Source organism: Mustela putorius, unplaced genomic scaffold, assembly GCF_011764305.1.
Source record: "Mustela putorius furo isolate JIRA1106 unplaced genomic scaffold, ASM1176430v1.1 tig00003898_pilon_pilon_pilon, whole genome shotgun sequence".
NCBI lineage: Eukaryota > Metazoa > Chordata > Mammalia > Carnivora > Mustelidae > Mustela > Mustela putorius.
In genome coordinates this window covers 17,521,056-17,542,614 of record NW_025422047.1, presented here as the reverse complement: position 1 = coordinate 17,542,614, position 21,559 = coordinate 17,521,056, and the positions used below count along the sequence as shown (strand labels likewise).

Sequence of the window (21,559 nt, the reverse complement as noted above, 5' to 3'; positions counted from 1 at the left end):
ACTTGTATTTATTTAATTGCCTTAATTTGCATTTCTCAAATTATGAATAAAAACAATTACTTTTCTTATGCATCTGTATGTCTCTTTTTAAAAATACCAATCTTGGGCTCCTGGTGGCTTAGTGGACTAAGCTTCTGCCTTTGGCTCAGGTCATGATCTCAGGGTCCTGGAATCGAGTCCCGTATGGGGCTCTCTGCTCAGTGGGGAGCCTGCTTCCCCCTCTCTCTCTGCCTGCCTCTCTGCCTACTTGTGATCTCCATCTGTCAAATAAATAAATAAATAAGAAAATACCAATCTCTGTCATTTGTGTATTTTTTTTTATCAGCCTGTAGTTCCTTTTTTCTTATTAATTTGTAAGTTTCTTATATATTAGGAAATTACCCTTCTGTCAAATGTGTTGTTAAGTTTGTCTTTTGACTTTCTTTTTGATTCTTTTTTCATTTCATATGGCTAAATTTGTATCAATCTCCTAGATTTTATATCATGTTTAGGCTCTTCTGATCTCTTCTATCAGAAAACCTTCTGATTTCTTCCATTTTATGATTCCATATATTTTCATATTTAAATCTTCATTTCATCTGGAATGAATTTAAGTGTAAGAGTCAAGATACAGCCCTAGCTTAATCTTGTTTCAAAATGCTAATGAAATTGTCCCACTATCTTCTACTTTATCCTTTCCTCACAGGAACCTTTGCTACAAAATTCTCAGGTGTACTTGGATGTGTTTCTGGAATCCATTGTTCTGCCAAGTCTATTTCTGTGCCAGGATCCTGCAGTTTAAAAAAATTTTTTTTTAAGATTTTATTTACTTATTTGACAGACAGAGATCACAAGTAGGCAGAGAGAGAGGAGGAAGCAGGCTCCCTGCTGAGCAGAGAGCCCAATGCGGGGCTCCATCCCAGGACCCTGGGATCAAGACCTGAGCCGAAGGCAGAGGTTTTAACCCACTGAGCCACCCAGGCACCCCAGGATCCTGAAGTTTTGGTTGTTTGTTATATTTTTATTATATTTTAAAATATACCTTTTAAATTTGGAAAATTTAAGTATTTAGTAGATGAAGGAGAAAAGTTTAGGGAAAAACTTTTGTGTTCTAGGTGAGTCCAAAGGTTTAATTCTTTGCTCCTTTTCTTTCTTTTCACCCAGCAACCTGTCAAACCAGTCTCTCCCCCAAGAAATTAACAAAATGTGGTATTTCCAGTCAGACAATAACAACTCTGGGTATCCAGTTTAGAGCTTAGCATTCCAGGCTAATAGGAGGGAGAGGCAGCAAAAATGGGATCCTGACCTCACAGTTCCATGAACAACTTTAGCTTACAACACGCTTTAGAATAGTGGGCTGTGCTAAGGATTGAGACCTGAGCTACAGTTGGGGCCCCCTTAGCTATGCCCTATGCCCCTGAATTGAGCCAAGTAGTGCTGTCCAAGGGCAGAAGGAGCTCATGCTGGATATGGCTGATGGGGAGGGATGACATAAAAGTCCCTTTACTACCCCTCACAATTCTCACACCTTCAGAGTCTTGTGCTTGGGTAACATGCAGGATGGGTTTGCTGCTGGCTATATAAGGGATGTAGGAGCTGCAGAAAAGCATACTGGGGAGGGGCTGAGAAATGGAGGGGAGAAAGTAATGTAACATAGGGCATCTTTCTTTCTCAGCCTGAGTCTTTTTATTTGAGGTCTTTTGTGTTATATAAACCCAGGTCAACAAATGGAGGTCTAAATTTCTTATAATTTGTTTGTTTCCTCTTTATAAGTCACTAAGTACAAAGGAGAAAGGGAAATAAAAGTTTAAGCATACATTTCTTCTGTTTTTTTTTCAAATGACCTTTTTTGTTTACTCAAATTTATTTAGCAGTTACCCATCTGTTTCATTAATATGTGTCACTGATTGTTCCTCTCACATGGGGCATCTGATTAAATCATTACCTATTTTCCTGGAGCGTAGCCACCGCAGCCTGCCCCAGTGACAGGTTCTCAGTAGGCCATCATTTTGGTGCAGCTGCCCACTCCAAAGTATGCTAAATTGGTCTGAGCTGCTGAGACCAAACGGTCCTACAGATTATTTTATTTCAAACCCTTCATTACACAGATGAGAAAACTGAGGTCTACTTCTAATAGCCTATGAGTCAATAAACAAAATTTGAATGGAAATCAAGTTCTGACTCTGAATTTCCTCTTTCTTGGAATAAAGCAAAGAACTTTTCCAGTTTCTCTAGAAAGTCTCAATCCTCTTACTTATCACAAATGCAAAGAAGCTATTTCAGAGGCATATTGGGGAATAATGTGGAAAAATGACATGCTTCCATCCCAGAGAACTGAAGAAGGGTGATAAAGTTGATGTAAGGAGATTTAAGACAGCAAATTCAGGCTTTGTATTTCAGGATCTTCTTCACATGCATTATGAAAAGCTGCTCTATTCTCAATGTTTGGGATTCTGTCTCATTCATCAGATGTCAGGTTGCCAGGTTTAGCAAATAAAAATACAGGACACTCAGTTAAAACTGAATTTTGATTAACAATAACAAACAATTTCAATAAATAAAAAAATATATATATATATATATTTTAGTATAGTGTGTCCCAAATATTCCATGGTACATACTTATACTGATAATCATTTGTCATTTATCTGAAATTCAAATTTAACTATATATATATATATATAAAGATTTTATTTATTTATTTTACAGAGAGAAAGAGATCACAAGTAGGCAGAGAGGCAGGCAGAGAGAGAGGGGGAAACAGGATCCTTGCCTAGCAAAGAGCCCAATGTGGGGCTCGATCCCAGGACCCTGAGATCATGACCGGAGCTGAAGGCAGAGGCTTAACCCACTGAGCCACCCAGGCACCCCGAATTTAACTATATTTTAAATGGCCATCTTAACCAGGTGGTATCTTACAAGAAGTCAGGAACACAGTATCTGGAACATTAGGTCAGATATGGGGTTTCATAATGACCTAAACCAACATAAGAAGTTAAATACATGTATCCACCTCTGTCATAGATGTCCTGGAAATAATATGCTAAGAGCTCATTTCACTTCTTTCTAATACTAGTTCATTTGGTAGATATTCCTGAGCTATCACTGCATTTCTCTCAGTTCATATTTCTCTCTGGCTCATTTTCCCACTCTCCCACTCCCTGACAAATCCTCTTCTTAACTGTACTAGCAGCTGGACACACACCAGGATAACGGCTTCGAGCTTCCTGAGGGTGTACGGCTGGGTGTGCATACCCCCTTCACATATCGTCCTTTGGGAACGCTGCTTTGGGGATGCATCCCTTCTGGGGAGGGTGAGAGGAAAGGAGTGCCTGTCTTCTGTATGTTCCCCTGCTCCCCCAGCAGCAAGCCTCTGGAGGAGTGGAGGGGAGGAAGACCTGCACTGCAGCAGCCCACATGTCCTCATTAGCCAAAACAACAACAACAACAACAACAACAACAACAGCAACAACAACAAAAAACGGGAAGTAGAGCTATTCATGGGACCTATTCATGGGGGGGGGGTTCCAAACTTAAGGAATAAGTCCTGGGTAGACTCCTGGAGCTCTATCAGCTGTTAGACTAGGGAATTTCCAGACAAGCAGGGGGCACTCTCAGCAGGCCCTCCCCCCACGTCCCTGCCACCACTCCATAGGAGAACTGTTCCATTGCAGGGCCCTTTCTTCCCACTAAACAGTGTCTAGGCCTCTCAGAATCACTGAGTCCCATGGCAGACAGTTCCCTGTATGGAAAGGGGCAGGGCACAGCATTGTGCTGAGAACTGAGAATTGCCGTCCAACAGCAGGAGCCAGCTGAAGGCTGCAGAGCAAGTAGAAACATGGCAGGCGGATGCTGGGAAAAGGTTTTCGGGATCTGGGAGGATATGGCCGTAGGGACAAGCAGCTTGCTTTGGCTGTTGATGGGAACCTAAGAGACACTGCAACAGAGCTGAGACTGTGACTGCCCTGTGGGTGTGGCCTTCTCCTCTAAGCCAGACCATCTTCAAACCTGGATTCCTCCAAAGAGGCTCGACGGCCAGCCCCAGACTGCAGGAGTCCAGTTCTGCTTGTTTTTTCTTGCCCACCCCCCAACCCCAGCTCTGGCAACCTCCAACTGAGAGCAAGGAGTCCGTTTCTGGGCATGGCCAATCTGCCACAGCCCCAGTGAGATGCAACAGCAAGGCTGGAACAGGACTGGCTGAGATTCCTGGTGGGAGGCAAGGGTGGTGATGGCTGTCAACACTTGTGGCCTCCTGTCTCCCCTGGTGTCTGACTAGCCGAGGACTGGGGGAGAGCTGGTCCTTTCTGTCTTACCATATGTCATATTTTGTTACTGACATGCACTCTCACACACACTCCACCGGACCCCAGATGTTGTAACTTACAGGAAAGCCAGAACATCAAATTGAGTCACAGAATTTGACTTCGAACTCACTGCCGTGTGACTCCCCAATTCACATGCACCCTGTGCATCATACCTGGTTGTCGATCTTGATCTCGGTCAGGGTGTCATTCTCTCTCAATGCCTCCACCAGGGCCAGGATCCCAGTCCCAGTGATGAAATTGGATTCGATGTTGAGGCTTTTCAAGGTCTTATTCACTTTCAGCATATCTGCAAAAGCCTTATTATGCAAAAAGTAACCATTAATGCTTCCAAAAATTGATTTACTGAACTCCCCAGCCCCAAATTAAACACAGGGGTTTTTTATACACTTAAAGAAAAACTTAGTTAAATCAAACTAAGAATAATTCAGTCCAGCAGCCCAGACTTATTAATTTTGTATACTGCAAAGCAAAAACAAAAAGCAAAAAATCCTGACATAGGATTACAAAGTGTTGGGATGGCTGAGTGGCTCAGTTGGTTAAGTGGCTGCCTTTGGCTCAGGGTCCTGGGATGGAGTTTCGCATCGGGCTCCTTGCTCAGTGGGGAGCCTGCTCCTCTCTCTGCCTCTGCCTGCCACTCTGCCTCCTTGTGCTCTCTCTATTTCTCTTTCTCTCTCTGACAAATAAATAAATAAATTTAATTTAATTTAATTTAAAAAAAGGATTACAAAGTATTGAACTTTGTTGGGTTAAGAACATTAAGTAAAATCCCACTACCATCTATTATCATTATCAGTTTGTTTTCTGTGTATGTGGGGGGGTTCTATTTTTTGCCTTTTTTGTTTTTTGAGAAAAAGACACTTATTTATTTATTGTTAAAGATTTTATTTATTTATTTGGCAGAGAGAGAAATCACAAGTAGGCAGAGCCGCAGGCAGAGAGAGGGGGAAGCAAGCTGCCCGCCGAGCAGAGAGCCCGATGCAGAGCTCGATCCCAGGACCCTGAGATCATGACCTGAGCCGAAGGCAGAGGCTTAATCCACTGAGCTACCCAGGCACTCTGAGAAAAAGACATTTAAACATTAGAAGAAATGTAGAAAGGACCTGATCTCAGAATTATTTTACTGTTGACTAGAAAACTTTATTGTTGACTAGCATGTGGCACTACTGGTTTAGTCATATTATTTCAGGTCATCTATAAATTAGAATTCCTCAAAAATAACTTTTGGTATATAATTACCACTCAGAGTGGCAAATCCACTGGACACTTCTAGTTCAAAACAAGAGATATATACATGCACCTGCCTATTCCCCTTACACCCAAAGTTTGCCACAGGCATGAAGAAAAGATACCATTTTTAAGTGACCGAACTCTCACAGTGCAAGAGAAACAAAAAATAGAGGGCCATTACCTTGAAGAATTGTTGAAATACAGAAAAAAGACAGACTGGTGGAGAAATGACCACCAAAAAAGCTGTTGCCTGAGACACCAGAGGTAAGTCCCGACCAGGGCATCTCATTAAAGAACTGTCTTAAGAATGAACTGGGGGCACCCAGGTGCCTCAGTGGGTTAAGCCTCTGCCTTCAGCTCAGGTCATGATCTCAGGGTCCTGGGATCAAGCCCCACATTGGGCTCCCTGCTCAGTGGGGAGCCTGCTTCCCTTCCTGCATCTCTGCCTGCCTCTCTGCCTACTTGTGATCCCTCTCTCCCTGTCAAAAAAAAAAAAAAAAAATCTTTAAAAAAGAACAGACTGGAACAGCTAGAGCAGATGGAAAGCACATCCTCCCTGCATCATCCTGGACAAGAAACACCTGCCAGGACCACTGTCAATGAAAACCTTCCCAGGAAGAGCCTCTTGTGAGGCTAGGACCTGAGATGGAAGGTGCGCAGAAACAGAGGCACCTTCACACCTCCCATCAGATGCTATGTGGGAGAAATGGAGAGGAGGGGCAGCCATGTGCAGGAATGAACCCCTCCCAGAGTGAAGCCCCCCTAGCTGTGACTTGTGGGATACTCCCAGCCACCTGTCAGCTCCTCACCCTTCAGAGGGCGCTGCCAGTCAATCCACCTGCCTGCTTACAAAAGCATTCATTCATTCATCCACAAAAGACTATTTATTGGGCTACTACAATGTGTCAGCAGCAGAGAAAACAAAAATCTCTGTCCTAAGAAGGCAGTTGATAAATTAATAAAATACATAGTCTGTTGGATGGTGACACAACACAACTTCGAGGAAATGATCCAGGTTTACACAATACCACCTCGTTCTCTGCAAGTCTGGCAACCAGTGACTGCCAGACAAAGTAGGAAAACCAACCTCATGGAAGAGAAAAATCACGTTAGCCAAATGGACAATATGCCATAGAGAGAACAGAGATTATTCAGGGAACAGAAACTAATGTAAAATTTCTAATTGTTATTCTCCCTCTTCTTTCCCACCAAAAAAGAAAAAGAAAATACACTGTATCCATAAAATAAATACTGGCTATTGTGGGGAGAAAAAAAAAGAGGAATTTGAATAAGAAAATGTTCTGAGGGTGCCTGGGTGGCTCAGTGGATTAAGCCTCTGCCTTTGGCTCAGGTCATGATCCCAGGGTCCTGGGATCGAGCCCCACATCGGGCTCTCTGCTCTGCAAGGAGCCTGCTTCCTCCTCTCTCTCTCTCTCTCTCTCTGCCTGCCTCTCTGCCTACTTGTGATTTCTGTCTGTCAAGTAAATAAATAAAGTCTTTAAAAAAAGGAAAGAAAATGTTCTGAGAAGTTCAAATACTACATTGAAATAAGGAAAAGTAATGGACATCCAGAATTACAAAATGTGCATGGCTGAAAGACCAAGTTGGTGAGTGAGAACATAAATCTGGGGATATTCTTGAGAAGGTAGAGTAAAAAGACAAAGCTAGGAAATATGAGACAAATTAAAAGGTATGGATAAAGACAAAGAAGTTCAACATTCATTTAGCAGAAGTTTCAGAAGGACAAAAGAAAAAAAGAAAGAAGAGAAGGGAAAAAAGTTAAATAGGAAACAAATTTCCTAGAGTTGAGAGTTATGAGTCTTCATCTGAAAGAACCCACTGGATGCTCAGGCACATACAAGTGAAATTTCAGAACTCCAAGGGCAAAGAGAGAGTCCTAAAAGTATCTAGTAAGAAAAAACAAGTTACTTTCAAAGGAACAAGACTCAGACCAGCATTAGTCAGTAGATACCAACGCCCATGAAAACGGAGATTTACACATTTACATAGCCAGGTAACTGTAAATACTGGTGAAAAGTGTTAAATTTTTGTAATTAATCCATATACAAAACATAGACTATAAGGGCATAAACATATATAAAGCTGAAATATGTGAAAGCAATGGAATAGCTACAATTTGGAGAAAGAAAAAGGAGAAGGATGAAGGCAGAGTATAGAATCGCTCTCAGCTTTCCTAATGGAGAAACAAAAATTACCTAAGATGATAAATCAAAAACAAAAAAGGATGTATATCACGGGTTTTCTACTCTGCCTGCATGTTAGAATGATCTAGAAGCTTTAAATATATACACCACCCCCAGATGAATTAAATCAGAATCTTGGGCTGTAGATTGGATCGCTATATAATTTTAAAAAAGATTTTATTTATTTATTTATTTATTTATTTATTTATTTATTTATTTATTTTAGAGAGAAAGAGAGAGAGAGTAGACGTGGCGGGGAGGGGTGGTGGTTGTGGGGTGGGAGAGGTACAAGCAGAATTTATGCAGAGCACACGGCCCAACACAGGGCTCAATCCCACCACCCTGAGACCACAACCAGAGACAAAACCAAGCAGCAGGACACCCAACTGACTGAGCCATCCAGGCATCCCTGGACTTCTGTATTTTTAAAAAGCCCTGAGATCATGGGCTGAGCTGCAGGCAAATGCTTATTTGACTGAGACACCCAGGTGCCCCCCCCTTTTTCTTTTTTAAGAAAAGATTTTATTTCAGGATTGAGAACCACTTTGATTAAAGTCATAAAGACAACAGATAAAAGAATGAAAAACAAATTGCTAATACTGATTGCTCTGGGAAATGGAACAAGGAACTTCTTAATTATTTTAATTGTTTTTATGGTGGAAAACACAGGAAGAAGGAAGAGAAGGAATCTAACTTGGGACCAGAACAGGATTTCTCAACCTTGGCACCAATGACGTTTGAGACCAGAGGATTCTTTGTTGTGGGACGTTATCCTGTGTCCTACAGGATGTTTAGCAGCTTCTGAGACCCACTGAAAGCCAACAGCACTCTTCCCAGTCATGACAACCAAAAAATATCTTCAGACCCTGCCAAATGTCCCCTGGAGGGCAAAATTACCCCAAGTTGAGAAGCACTAGACTAGAAGAATAATCCTTTTGTATTAGTCAAACAGTTACTTTAACTGCAAAGAAAGCTCGAAGATTTGGACTGACATCATTGTACACCATGTAAATTAAAGCGTTATTTATTCACTGCTAGGTCCTTAATTAGAATTAAATGTACACATTTTAATTACAGCATCAGACGGAAATACATCAGGCTTTTCCTTATGGACACTCCAGGCTTCAAGATTTATGTTCATTATTAGAATAACAAAATGTCGAAGCAATTAGGCCTTTATAAAAAAAAGTTGCAGGACTTCCTGGCAAGTAGCCAGGATCTTGCCACTTTCTTTTAAACTGAGAAAACACTTTTCTCATACTGAACAAAACAGAGGAGACCCAGCCAAACATAACCCTGGGCTGCAGGCCCAAGTTAATTTCAGTTCAGCAAATATTTAAGCATCTATTACATGTGCTGGGGATAACATCAGTAAAACAAAGACTAGATTTCTTAAATGTTATATAAATAGTTACAGTAGAAAAACATTTTTTTTTTAAAGATTCGATTTATTTATTTGACAGGCAGAGATCACAAGTAGGTAGAGAGGCAGGCAGAGAGAGAGAGAGGAGGAAGCAGACTCCCTGCTGAGCAGAGAGCCCAATGTGGGGCTCAGTCCCAGGACCCTGGGATCACAACCCAAGCTGAAGGCAGAGGTTTAACCCACTGAGCCACCCAGGTGCCCCTAGAAATACATTTTTAAAGAGAAGGTTTTGCTTTCTGTGCTTTATAGGATTATATGGAAAGCATTGTCCAAATCTGGACCATCCACAGGGTAGCCTCAAGACACATGTGGCTCTTAAGCCCTTGGAAAATGATTGGTCTGAATTAAGACGTGCTGTAAATGGAAAATTTGCACTGGATTTCAAATATGTGGTATGAAAAAAAGTAAGGAAAATACCTTATTACACTTTCAAATTATATTTTGAAATAATATTTGGGATGTATTGGTTTAAATAAAATACATTATTAAAATGACTTCCATTTATTTCTTTTTTTTTAATGTGGCTACTAGAAAAATTTTAAATCATACCTGTGGCTTACATCCGTGGCTCTCATTTTATTTGTTATGAACAGTGCCATTCTAAACTCATCACTTTTATATGGCATCATTGTTAATAGTAAAAGCATTTTTTAATGTATCTGGACTTTTTCTGCCCCCTGCTAAAGATGTGGCTACACAGAAGCACTTGGGGCATGGTGAACTGAACTTGATTACAGGTTCATTAAATGCACTTCCTGGCTTGTCTACATGCTGTGTAATCTTAGTGAAGTTACTCAAGCCTCGGTTGCCTCATCTGTAGAATGGGGATAACGCCATCTCATATACATAATCTGCGTATGTTTACAATAATCCCACAAGTGCCTCACTGAATCTGTTTCTGAACTTAATTTTCTGCAGCTTTTTAAAAGATTTTATTTATTTGACATGGGGCAGGGTGGGCAGAGAAAGAGAATGAGTGAGGTGGGCAGCGGGAGAGGGAAAATCAGGCTACCCTGAGAGCAGGAAGCCTGATGCGGCACTGGATCCCAAGACCTGGGGATCATGACTTGAGCCAAAGGCAGATGCTTAACTGACTGAGTCGTACCAGCAACCTTCTGTTTGTGAATTTTAAAGAGAAAAATTTCTTGAAACTCTTTGCTTTAACACTGCTCTTTAATTCTTTTCTTCTTCTTCTTCTTTTTTTTAAGTAATCTCTATACCCAAAGTGGGGCTCAAACTCACAACCCCAAGATCGAGAGCCACATGCTGTATCAACTGAACCAGCCCAGCCAGGCAGGAGCCCCCATCTTTAATTCTTTACCGTGAGTTGTTCAGTCATAATCACCTTTTGAAAATCTCTGTTGCCTCTGGGGTAATCAAACAATTTCAACCTACAGAAAGGTTCTTTCTTGAATCTGGCATGGCTGAAACGAGAACCACCTGAGGGCTACCAGGTGAGGGCTGGACCATAGGATCCCATCCAGGAATCAGGCCAGAGAGGCTTGTCACTTCACACCCTAAGGACTGCAACTATTCCTTTCAATTGTGTGGTGTGCTTGTCACATGATATGCAATCAACACATGGTTGCTGCATTAGAAACAGTATGGAAGAGTTTACTAGATTTAGAATTTATTTAGTCCTTTAGCAAGTTATCTTTTTGACTGGGTAAAAGAGTTAGACTGGTGGTATTGACAATGGACTATAACCTATTTCCATCCCTGCAATTTTACTGCAACGTATTATATAGAGATAAAAATCATTTCTTTATTCATCCCTTTAGTCACTTAGATACAAAATGTACTGCAAATATTTTGCTTTATTGAAAACAAATCTACCCAACAACAGAGGTTATATAAATCATATACTGATAAAAATCCTTAAATTGTTAACTTCACCTTTACCGATGATCTGGTTCTACTCTTTTTCTTTTTCTTTTTTAAGATTTTATTTATTTATTTGACAGAAAGAGAGATCACAAGTAGACAGAGAGAGAGGAGCAAGCAGGCTCCCCACTGAGCAGAGAGCTCGATGGGCTCAATCCCAGGATCCTGGAATCATAACCTTAGCCAAATGCAGAGGCTTTAACCCACCGAGCCACCCAGGCACCCTCTCTTTTTCTATTTTAATTATAGGTTTCAAATTCAAAACTGCTTTCAACTTACACATTTACATATGTAATAACTGCTGGTGAAAACATCAGATCTGTAACTTAGTCCCTGTTATATGCATACTTATATATGCTGTTGACAGCATGGAAATATTCTTAATTGCTGAGAATTTGGAGGGCATATTCATTCATTCTTTTAACAAGTGGTGTTTGAACATGTACTCTGTGCCAGAACCGTGATAGGTAAGCCACTACTTTCATGTGGTGTTATTTTTTTTTTTATCTTATTTTATTTTATTTTTTAGGGGTGGAGCGGAGGGAAAGAGAGAGAATCTTAAACAGGTTCTACGCCCAATGCAGAGCCCAACTTGGGGCTAAATCTCACAATCCTGAGATTATGACCTGAACCGAAATCCAAAGAGTCAGATGCTTAACTGACTGAGCCACCCAGGAACCTCCCGCAAGTTACCTATTTTAGGTCTTCCAACAGACATGTTATTTTAAATCACATCAAGTCAAGAAAACTTGTTTTTCCAGCTTGATTCAAGGGCTGAGCATTAGACGTTTGTAGAACCACAGCCTGATGCTCAGGCTGCCCCAAACAGACATATTTTAGCAATTGTATGACAGGGAGGCATGGTGTACAACTGTACATCAAGCATAGCTTGATGGCTGAAGCATCCTGCTTATAGTACCAGAAAAACCCAGTGGTACCACTTATTGGCTGTGTTACTCTGGAAAAGATACTTAACTTCTCTGAGCCTGAGACTGCTCATTTGTTAAAGCGGGAACTAATAATAGTACATACCTCATAATATTACTGTGAGGATTAGGTTAGCTGATGTGTGTAAAGCACAGAGATTACTGCTGACATTTACTAATTGCCCAAGAAATTTTAGCTATTAATAGTAATAACATTGATGTGGTAATAGTTGTAGTGCTTACTTGGGTCCAGGGCACCCTTATTTAGTCAAATTACCTAAAATGCATGGAAGGAACAGGGCTTTTTTGTTTTTTAAAATTTTATTTATTTATTTATTTATTTAAAGATTTTATTTATTTATTTGACAGAGAGAAATTACAAGTACACTGAGAGGCAGGCAGAGAGAGAGAGAGAAGGAAGCAGGCTTCCTGCTGAGCAGAGAGTCCGATGCGGGACTCGATCCCAGGACCCTGAGATCATGACCTGAGCCGAAGGCAGCGGCTTAACCCACTGAGCCACCCAGGCGCCCCGAAATTTTTATTTATTTTTAACATTTCTTTTCAGTGTTCCAAAATTCGTTGTTTATGCACCACTCCCAGTGCTCCATGCAATACGTGTCCTCCTTAATACCCACCACCAGGCTCACCCAACCTCCTACCCAACAGGGCTTTTGATCGGTTATTCTTTTCACATTCTGGTTAACAGCGTTAAAAAAAGTTTTAAGATTTTCATTTTTTTTAAATTTATTTATTTGACAGAGATCACAGGTAGACAGAGAGGCAGGCAGAGAGAGAGGAGAAAGCAGGCTCCCTGCTGAGCACAGAGCCTGATGCGGGACTCGATCCCAGGACTCTGGGATCACGACCTGAGCCGAAGGCAGAGGCTTTAACCCACTGAGCCACCCAGGTGCCCCAAGATTTCATTGTTTAAAGTATTTTTGAAACATACTAATCCATTTCAAAGATTAAAATGAAATATCCTTTTATATGTGCTGACTTCCTATAGGATTTGGGGGTCTTATAGTATCCATGGACTGTGCCAGTTTGTTCACATAGATACAAAAGTTTCAGAAAACTTGTACTAAGCGCAGAGCAAAATCTAAATGTTTATTTAGCTAAATGACAAATCCAATCTTATTTCTTTCACCTAAAAGTGTAGTGCTCACAAAATTTTAGTTAATTCAAAGTGCCTGACATTTGGGTTCTGTTTTATTGTCTCATTATAACTGATGGTGTTTAACTGTGTAGAAAATACATTTATCAGATCTAAAAATTGTTAATTGGTAAAACAAATTAAAGATAGTTTCTACTGAATTAAATACTTTCATCATATATATATTATATATATATATATATTTAAGATTGTATTTATTTGGGAGAGAGAGAGAATGAGAGAGAGAGGAAGGGGGGAGGGTCAGAGGGAAATACAGACTCCCCACTGAGCAGGGAGCCCAATGTAGAACTTGATCCTGGGACTGTAGGATCATGACCTGAGTCAAAGGCAGTCAGTTAACCAACTGAGCCACCCAGGTACCCTTAGGTTATATTTCTAAAAAAAATTTTTTTCTAAAATTTTACTTACGATCGCCACGGGGTCATTGCTACGGGTTGCAGCCAGGCTGAACTTCTTTACATGAGTGTTGGTTTCCAGAGCTTTTGCAAATTCCTTCAGGGTTGGAATTGGAATGTTCTAAAATGAAGAAGACACAGACAGTTGATAAACCGTTCTGTAGTCCCAGCTACCCCAAGTCAAGGACCCACAGCTTTTAAATACCTTATGGCTTTAGATAGCTAAATCCTTTCTAAAAGACTCATTAACCATTTTTGAGCCATGGAGCCTTTCTGGCCAGTAGCACCACTTAGTGTCTAATAAGGGAATCTAACACAATAAGACATTCTAACATCACCTTTCTGTTCATTTTAGCCAAGAAATTATGCACATACCCAACTTCCCTCCTTTTCTCTTTCATTCTCTATATTCTAGCCAGACTGACCTACTTGCCAATCTTTAAACATATCATGCTCTTTCTCTGCTCCACACCCTCAGGTATGCTTTTCCCTTCACCTGGAAATTCTATTGTCCTTTTCTTTGATTCATTCCTAGCTGAAATATCACCTCCTTTGTTTATTGACTCCCCTAGGCAAAATGAAAAAATTCTTCACCTGCAATTCCATAACACTAGGGGGTTTACCACATCATGTTGTAGTTAATTATTTAGTGTTTTGCTCCTAATATAAGATTTTCAGAATAAAGACCAAATGATTCCTACTCCCTCTTTCACAGCACTCAGCACAGTCCCGACCACTGGGAGGGAGGCAACATGGGATACACTAGAGGTTGACATGTGTCCTGGATGCCTACAGATTAGCTCTGTGGCCATGAGCAACTTAACCCCTTTAAGTGGCACTGAGAATTAAATGAGATGCAGTAGTCTCCCCTTATCCATGGGGGATGTGTTCCAAGACCCCCATGGATGCCTGCAACCACGGATAGCACTGAACAATATATGTATTTTTTTCTATATTTACATACCTATGATAGAGTTCAATGTATAAGTTAGGCACAGTAAGAGATTGACAACAGTAACCAATAATAGAATAACTATAAAAATATATTATAATAGAAGTTATATGACTGTGGTCTCTCTCTCTCTCTCTCAAAATATAGCTATACTCACTCTTCTTCTTGTGATGTGAGATGATAAAATGCCCATGTGATGAGGTGAGGTGAGGTGAATGACATAGGCACGGTGATATAATGTTAGGCTACTCCTGATCTTCTGACAGTACATCAGGAGGATCACCTACTTCTGCACTGTGGTTGACTGAGGGTAACTGAAATCATGAAAAGCAAAACCATAGACAACAGGGAACTATCGTAATGAATTTCAAGAATTTAGCAAAGGGTATGGCACAGAGTGAGTACTCAATGTAAGCCAGTTATTATTACTAAATGGCAGATGTTAGCCCAAAAAGAAGCAACAAAATAGATACAGGCAATGTACTCTCTCTCTCTCCCTCTATCTACCCACCTATCTATCTCACACACACCCTTCTTTCCCCTCTCTTTGAGAGTGACATGACTAATTACCAAAGAGAATAAAGCAGAAGTAACAACTGTAACTTTAGGGAATAGGCTATAAAAGGCACCGTGGCTTCCTGTTTGTTCTTTCTTTTTCTCTTTGACCGCGTGCACTGAGAGAAGCACATCGTCATGACATGAGGACACTGAGACAGCTCTATGGAGAGACCCATGCCGCTTGAGTGTGCCATCTTGAAAGTGGATCCTTCCACCCCAGTCAAGCCTTCAGATGATTACAGCCCCTGATGACAGCTTTACTAACAGCCTCACTTGAGACCCGAGCCACAACTCCCCAGCTAAGTCCAGATTCCTGACACTCAAAAACTGTGTGAAGTAATGTTTGTTGTTTTAAGCCTCCAGGTTTTAGAGTAATTTACTACCCAGCAGTAGATAACCAATATTATATGTTTAACACAAATACGATGATTCTTTCTGAAGAATTCCAGAAATCACTTTTTTAAAAATTTCTTCTTTGCAACAGAATATCTTGTGTCATAATTGGGGACTACAAGGGATTGGAACCAGGTATGAAAGCAGGCCATTGGTCATCACTGTTAAATTTTCTAACTTCATGATACATCAAGTAACTGACAGTAACCATAATGAAATACCTTAATGTTGTTGAGGTTGACTTCTTGCAGGCTGGGATCATTGGCTTTCATTTGCTGCAGACTCACTTCCACATTGGTAGGATTGGGCGGTTCCTCAAATATTGGTTTGACCTTCTCACCTTTGACCACATCTAACACATAAATTTTAACTTAATTTTATTTTTGCTCTTTTTTTAAGACAAATTTTAATCTTAAAAAGAAAATGTAGGGGCTCTCCTGCCAAAATCGGAGATGACTTCCCCCAAAAGGCACTTTCCTTCCTATGCTCAGATTCTGATAATACTCTAATATCAATGATAGTACAGCTTATTCTCAATAAAGTAAGCATAGGAATGGTATGGTTCAGAGTTAAAGTTTCAAAGAGGCAGTTATTGCTGTTGTATATGGACCACTTTCAGACTATAATAATCAAGCCACAGGATCTGAGATGCAAAAAAGAAACAGTCTTTTCATTTCCAAAACCATACTGTTCTTCTGGAATATTTTTAAAAAATATTTATTTATTTACTTATTCTTTTTAAGTAGGGTCCATGCTCAACATGGGGTTCAAACTCATGACCCCAAGATCAAGAGCCAGCCAGGTGTCCCCTCTGGCCTCTTGACTATATCCACCCTTCTCGGATACCCATTTTGGAGGTTTAATTTTGACAAAGATATGGAAAGAGAAACGGACAGAAAGGCAAAATGGAACAATTCTCAAAAGCAGTTAACAAAATGTTTGCAGCATATATTAAACATACACAGTGTTAATATCTCAATATACACAGAGCTCCTACAAATCAGTAGACAAGTCAATTAGAAATGAACAAGTAATATGATCAGAAGAGTCTTTGCCACTCAACCAAAAATATAAAAAGTCGTTAATCTGTGAAATAAAAAATGAAATACCTTTTGAGTAGCAAAAAAAAAAAAGTGAAAAGAGATAACATGTGCTATTGGCAGCAATGTGGAGGGAAACACATTGTCGTTATGTTGGTGAGAAGGTAAACTGATGCAAACTTTCTAGAAGACTCATTTGGCCTCACCTATCAAAATGGAAAATGTTGGTATTCTATGACCCAATAATTATGTATCTAGAGGTCTAATCTACAGAAAAAATAGCATGGATACATAAAGACATATGTTAGGGTTGTTCACTGACCTGTTGCTTGTGACAGCAAAACATGATGAAAGTTCACCAATGTGAAAATGGCTAAATAACTTACAGCATATCACCTAATAAGGTGCTACCTACTCATTAAAAGAATATGGCAAACCTACATGTACTGATAAAAGAAGAGAAACACAGTTTGAAAAAAAAGTTAATGTAAATGGAAATACACATAAATATAACAAAATATGTACAAGCTCTATATGAGGAAAATGATACAACTTTATTGAAAACAATAAAAGAGAACTAAATGGAGAGATACTGGGAGAGACTCAATATTGTCAAGATGTCAGTTCTTCTCAACTTGAGCTATAGATTTAATACAATTGCAGTGAAAATCCCAGCAAGTTCTTTTATATTTATCGACAAACTACTTTTAAAGTTTATATGGAGAGGCAAAAGACCCAAAACAACCAACATAATATTGAAAATGAAAAACAAAGTTAGAGGAGTGACACTATCAGACTTTAAGACTTACTATAAAGCTACAGTAACCAAAACAGTGTGGCAGTAGTGAAAGACTAGACAAATAGATCAATGGAACAGAAGAGAGAGCCGAGAAATAGAGCCACGTAAGTACAGTCAACTCATTTTTGACAAAGGAGCAAAGGCAACGCAATGGAGAAAAGATGGTCTTTACAACAAATGGTGCTAGCATAACGAGACGACCACATGCAAAAAAAAAACTAACTCAAAATGTATCACCTAAATGTAAAATGCAAAACTATTGACATCCTAGAAGACAACCCAGAAGAAAATCTAGATAACCTAGGGTTTAGCAATGACTCTTCAGATAGAACACCAAAGGCTTGGTCCATGAAAAGAAAGAATTGAAAAGCTGGACCTCACTAAAATTAATACAGATCTAATAAAAGATTATTATCCAAAATATACAAAGAACTCTTAAAACTTAACAATAGGACAACAATCTGGGTAAAAATTCGGCCAAAGACCTTAATAGACACCTGAAAAAAGAAGATCTACAGATGGCAAGTAAGGATTTGAAAAGATGATTCACATAATATGTCATTGGAGAAGTGCAAATGGAAATCATGAGATACTACTACTCACTTAGAATAACCTCAATCTGGGGCGCCTGGGTGGCTCAGTGGGTTAAGCCGCTGCTTTCGGCTCAGGTCATGATCTCAGGGTCCTGGGATCGAGTCCCGCATCGGGCTCTCTGCTCAGCGGGGAGCCTGCTTTCTCCTCTCTCTCTCTCTGCCTGCCTCTCTGACTACTTGTGATCTCTCTCTGTCAAATAAATAAATAAAATCTTTAAAAAAAAAAAAAAAGAATAACCTCAATCTGGAACACTGATAAAACCGAATGCTAGCTAAGAGTGGAGCAACAGAAACCCTCATTCTTTGCTAGTGAGAATGCAAAATGTTACAACCACAATGGTAGATAGTGGTGGCTTCTTACAAAACTAAACATGCTGTTATCATTTGATCTAGCAATCATGCTCCTTGGTGTTTACCCAAAGGAGCTGAAAGCTTATATACACACAAAAAATCCACACATGGATGTTTACAGAAGCTTTATTCATAATTGCCAAGACTTGGAAGCAACCATGATGTCCTTCAGTAAATGAATGGATAAACACATCCTTACAATAGGGTATTATGCAGTGCTAAAAAGAAATGAGCTACCAAGCCTGAAAAGGCATGGGGGAAATTTAAATGTATATTACTAAGTGAAAGAAGCCAATCTGAAAGGGCTACACATTGTATGATTCCAACCATATGACAGTCTAGAAAAGGCAAAACTATAGAATAAGAAGATTAGTGGTCATCAGGAGCTAGGGGAGAGAAAGATGAATAGGTGAGCAGAGGAGATTTTTAAGATGGTGAAACTACTCTGCATGATGCTATAATAATGGTGGACACATGTCACTAGACATTTGTCCATACCCCAAGAGTGAACCCAAATGTAAACAATGGACTTCAAGTGGTAAAGATGTATCAAGGTAGGTTCATCAAGTGTAATATACGTACCACTCTGATAGGGGACGTAGATACTGGGGGAGTCTGTGCATGAATTGGGGGCAAGGAGTATATGGGAAATCTTTGTGCCTTCTGCTCAATTTTTTAAAAAGATTTTATTTATTTATTTGTCAGAGAGAATGAGCACAGGCAGACAGAGATGCAGGCAGAGGCAGAGGGAGAAGCAGGCTCCCTCCTGAGCAAGGAGCCCGATGTGGGACTCGATCCCAGGATGCTGGGATCATGACCTGAGCTGAAGGTAGCTGCTTAACCAACTGAGTCACCCAGGCGTCCCCTTCTGCTCAATTTTGCTGTGTACCTAAAATTTCCCTAAAATAATAGTCTTAAAAAGACTTAATAATATGTATATGCACAAAGGCCCAGAAGATGATGCATCAGACTTTTAATAGCCAACGTGCTGTCAGAATGTTACCCGTTGATATCCAAGTTTAAAAGGATAAACATTTTCATCTGCACATATCAAAAGCTAAAAAGAAAAAAAAGAAAAGTAACATTGCTTATGGTCTGGATAAATAGCCCAGTATAAATGATGGTTTGTAAACATGCTGCTCAGACTAGAAAGTACCTGCTGAAACTCCTTCAAAGAGAATAAAATACAATTAATCTAAGAAGAGCTGTGATCTTCTGTAAGTTTTTACAGCACCTGGATCATGCTGGAGCAAAATTACCTGATTTTATTGGTCCATCCTAACCCTGGATAGGGAAGTTCCTTTGGGCAGAGGCCATTTTTTATCTTTGTACCTAAGCCTAGAACCTTCCTGACACACGGTAGGTATTCAGTACATGACTAATGAACGAGTCAGTGAGAGAACCTAATAAGCTGTACACTTCTCCAGTGACTGACCCTTGGCGAACTGACAGAATCCACCTATGGAATCTATAGGGTGGAAATCTGATTCAACAGGCAGCCCAGTCAATAGGCCTCCCTCTTACCAACAAACTCTTGGAGCTCCCAAGTTTCACAAACCATGGACTTCACATCAACTTACTTCTCACAGGTGCTTTGCCACCTTTAGCATTGGTCACTTCTTCATCAAACTTTGGATTGTTGAGTAAATTGTGTACCCCGAGAACAGCTAGAAACAAAGATAATCAGTAAATGTATCATAAGCTTGGGAAGGCATATTAGGATGTCCACAATGTTAACTTGCCCCTTGAATATCAACTCTTCATATTGTAAAGTCAGTCTCCGGAACCCCCTTGCCTTGCACAGTGTGTGGGACACATGTAGTGTTCAATAAGTTTACATATTTTTAAAAATCCCTTTCCAATCCTTCTCCATTGCCACTAGCAATCTTCACATGTCTTTCTGTGGCTATACAGGGAGAGTCATCTGCAGGGCAGTGGTCTAGTTATGCCCTCAAGTTACTGAAAACTTGCTTAAACCTCCTAGCTAAGTAGACTCAACCTTTCTGTTTTCTTGTCTGTAAAATGTGAGTGTGGGACTGAGTCTAAGGATATTGTAGCATCTAACATTATACAGATTATAGCAAACGGCAGGAAGATCATGGGCCTCTTTCAGGGAAAGCCACCCCAATCTCTCAGTACCAACAGCAGTTGTTCTCTCCAGTTTAGAGCACTGTGGTATGGGAAAGAAAACAGATGTCAGCCATAAAAGGTCGGATAAGCATACTGATTTTGCAGCTCCTGTATTATGGGGAGCTTACACCAGGAGGCAGCAAAGGACACAAGAAGCAGCACCTGGCCAGAATGTGCTCCAGGCAGGCTGAAAGGCAACCATGGCCTTTGATAATGAAATTATACAAAAGAGACTGGCAGCCAGGAGAAGGATCCCAGAGCAGGTCATCTGTCAGCAGGAGGCAGAAGAATACCTCAGAGCTCCTCAGCTGTACTGTAATCTACATATCAGGAGAAGGGAGGCAGCCAGCAGCAGCCCAGTAAAGGGCAAATGTTTAAGAGCCCGCAAGTCTAGGGTTAAGGGTGGCACTTGGGAGCAGTCAGCCAGAGCTGGAATCCTGGTTCTGTCCCATAATACCTGTGTGACTTGGGAAGTTCTAAATGCCTCTGAGCATGCTTCGTCATTGGTAAGGTAGGGAAAATAATTATACTTTAAGTGTTACAAAGGGGAAATCACTTCACAGGCGTCAGACACTGTTCTGAGCACTTTACAAATTCTTGTTAAATAAATAAGAATTTGTCACTATGTATCTGGCACTGCCTAGAGAGGAGACACCCTATTTAATAAACACAGGCCACGGATCATCCAAATATATCTTGCTTTGGCTCTATACTCACTAAGCAACTTCTAATTATAATTTGGCTCCCACTGCCAACTTTTAACTTTTGTTTCATCCATTCCCTGTGAATCTGGCTAGTAGATTAGCCCCAAACCGACGGCTCCTATGTGCACTGACAAGCTGGACTCTCTAGACCCTCAGGATTGTGACCATGCTGAGCTCCAGCTATTGTAGGAAGGGCTGTCTTAGAAGTCAGCTGCTGCTCCCTTGGTGACTGTCTTTCTGCTATCTACCGAACAGAACAACATGCACAGGGTACTGGCACTCTTTCTTACCTAAACCTCAGCCCATTCACTCATGGGGCTGCTCTGAGCCTTCCAGAAAGATCCACCCTAGAATTGTGCTGTCACCCACCCCCAGGTGGGCTTTCTCCTGAGTTCTAAGGGAGTATTTGATGAGGAAGTGAGGCTAAGCAGAGAGGAACAAGACAGTTTTCTATCTGGAGTATTCCCCTGGTTTTACTGTATGAATTTCAGAATCTAGACTC

The 21,559-nt window shown here is 40.4% G+C and overlaps 1 protein-coding gene across 2 annotated transcripts in view; it reads right to left on the bottom strand.

Moving 5' to 3' along the window:
- The window catches only part of TMOD2 (tropomodulin 2), a 70,500-nt gene that overhangs the window by 5,372 nt on the left and 43,569 nt on the right, over positions 1 to 21,559 (bottom strand). For both annotated transcript variants that reach the window (XM_004755423.3, XM_045067674.1), the window contains 4 exons: positions 19,804 to 19,890; positions 15,662 to 15,792; positions 13,551 to 13,658; positions 4,457 to 4,600 (listed from right to left, as the gene is read on the bottom strand). In XM_004755423.3, the coding sequence (XP_004755480.1) occupies positions 4,457 to 4,600; positions 13,551 to 13,658; positions 15,662 to 15,792; positions 19,804 to 19,890 (470 nt within the window). The remainder of the gene's footprint in view (positions 1 to 4,456; positions 4,601 to 13,550; positions 13,659 to 15,661; positions 15,793 to 19,803; positions 19,891 to 21,559) is intronic.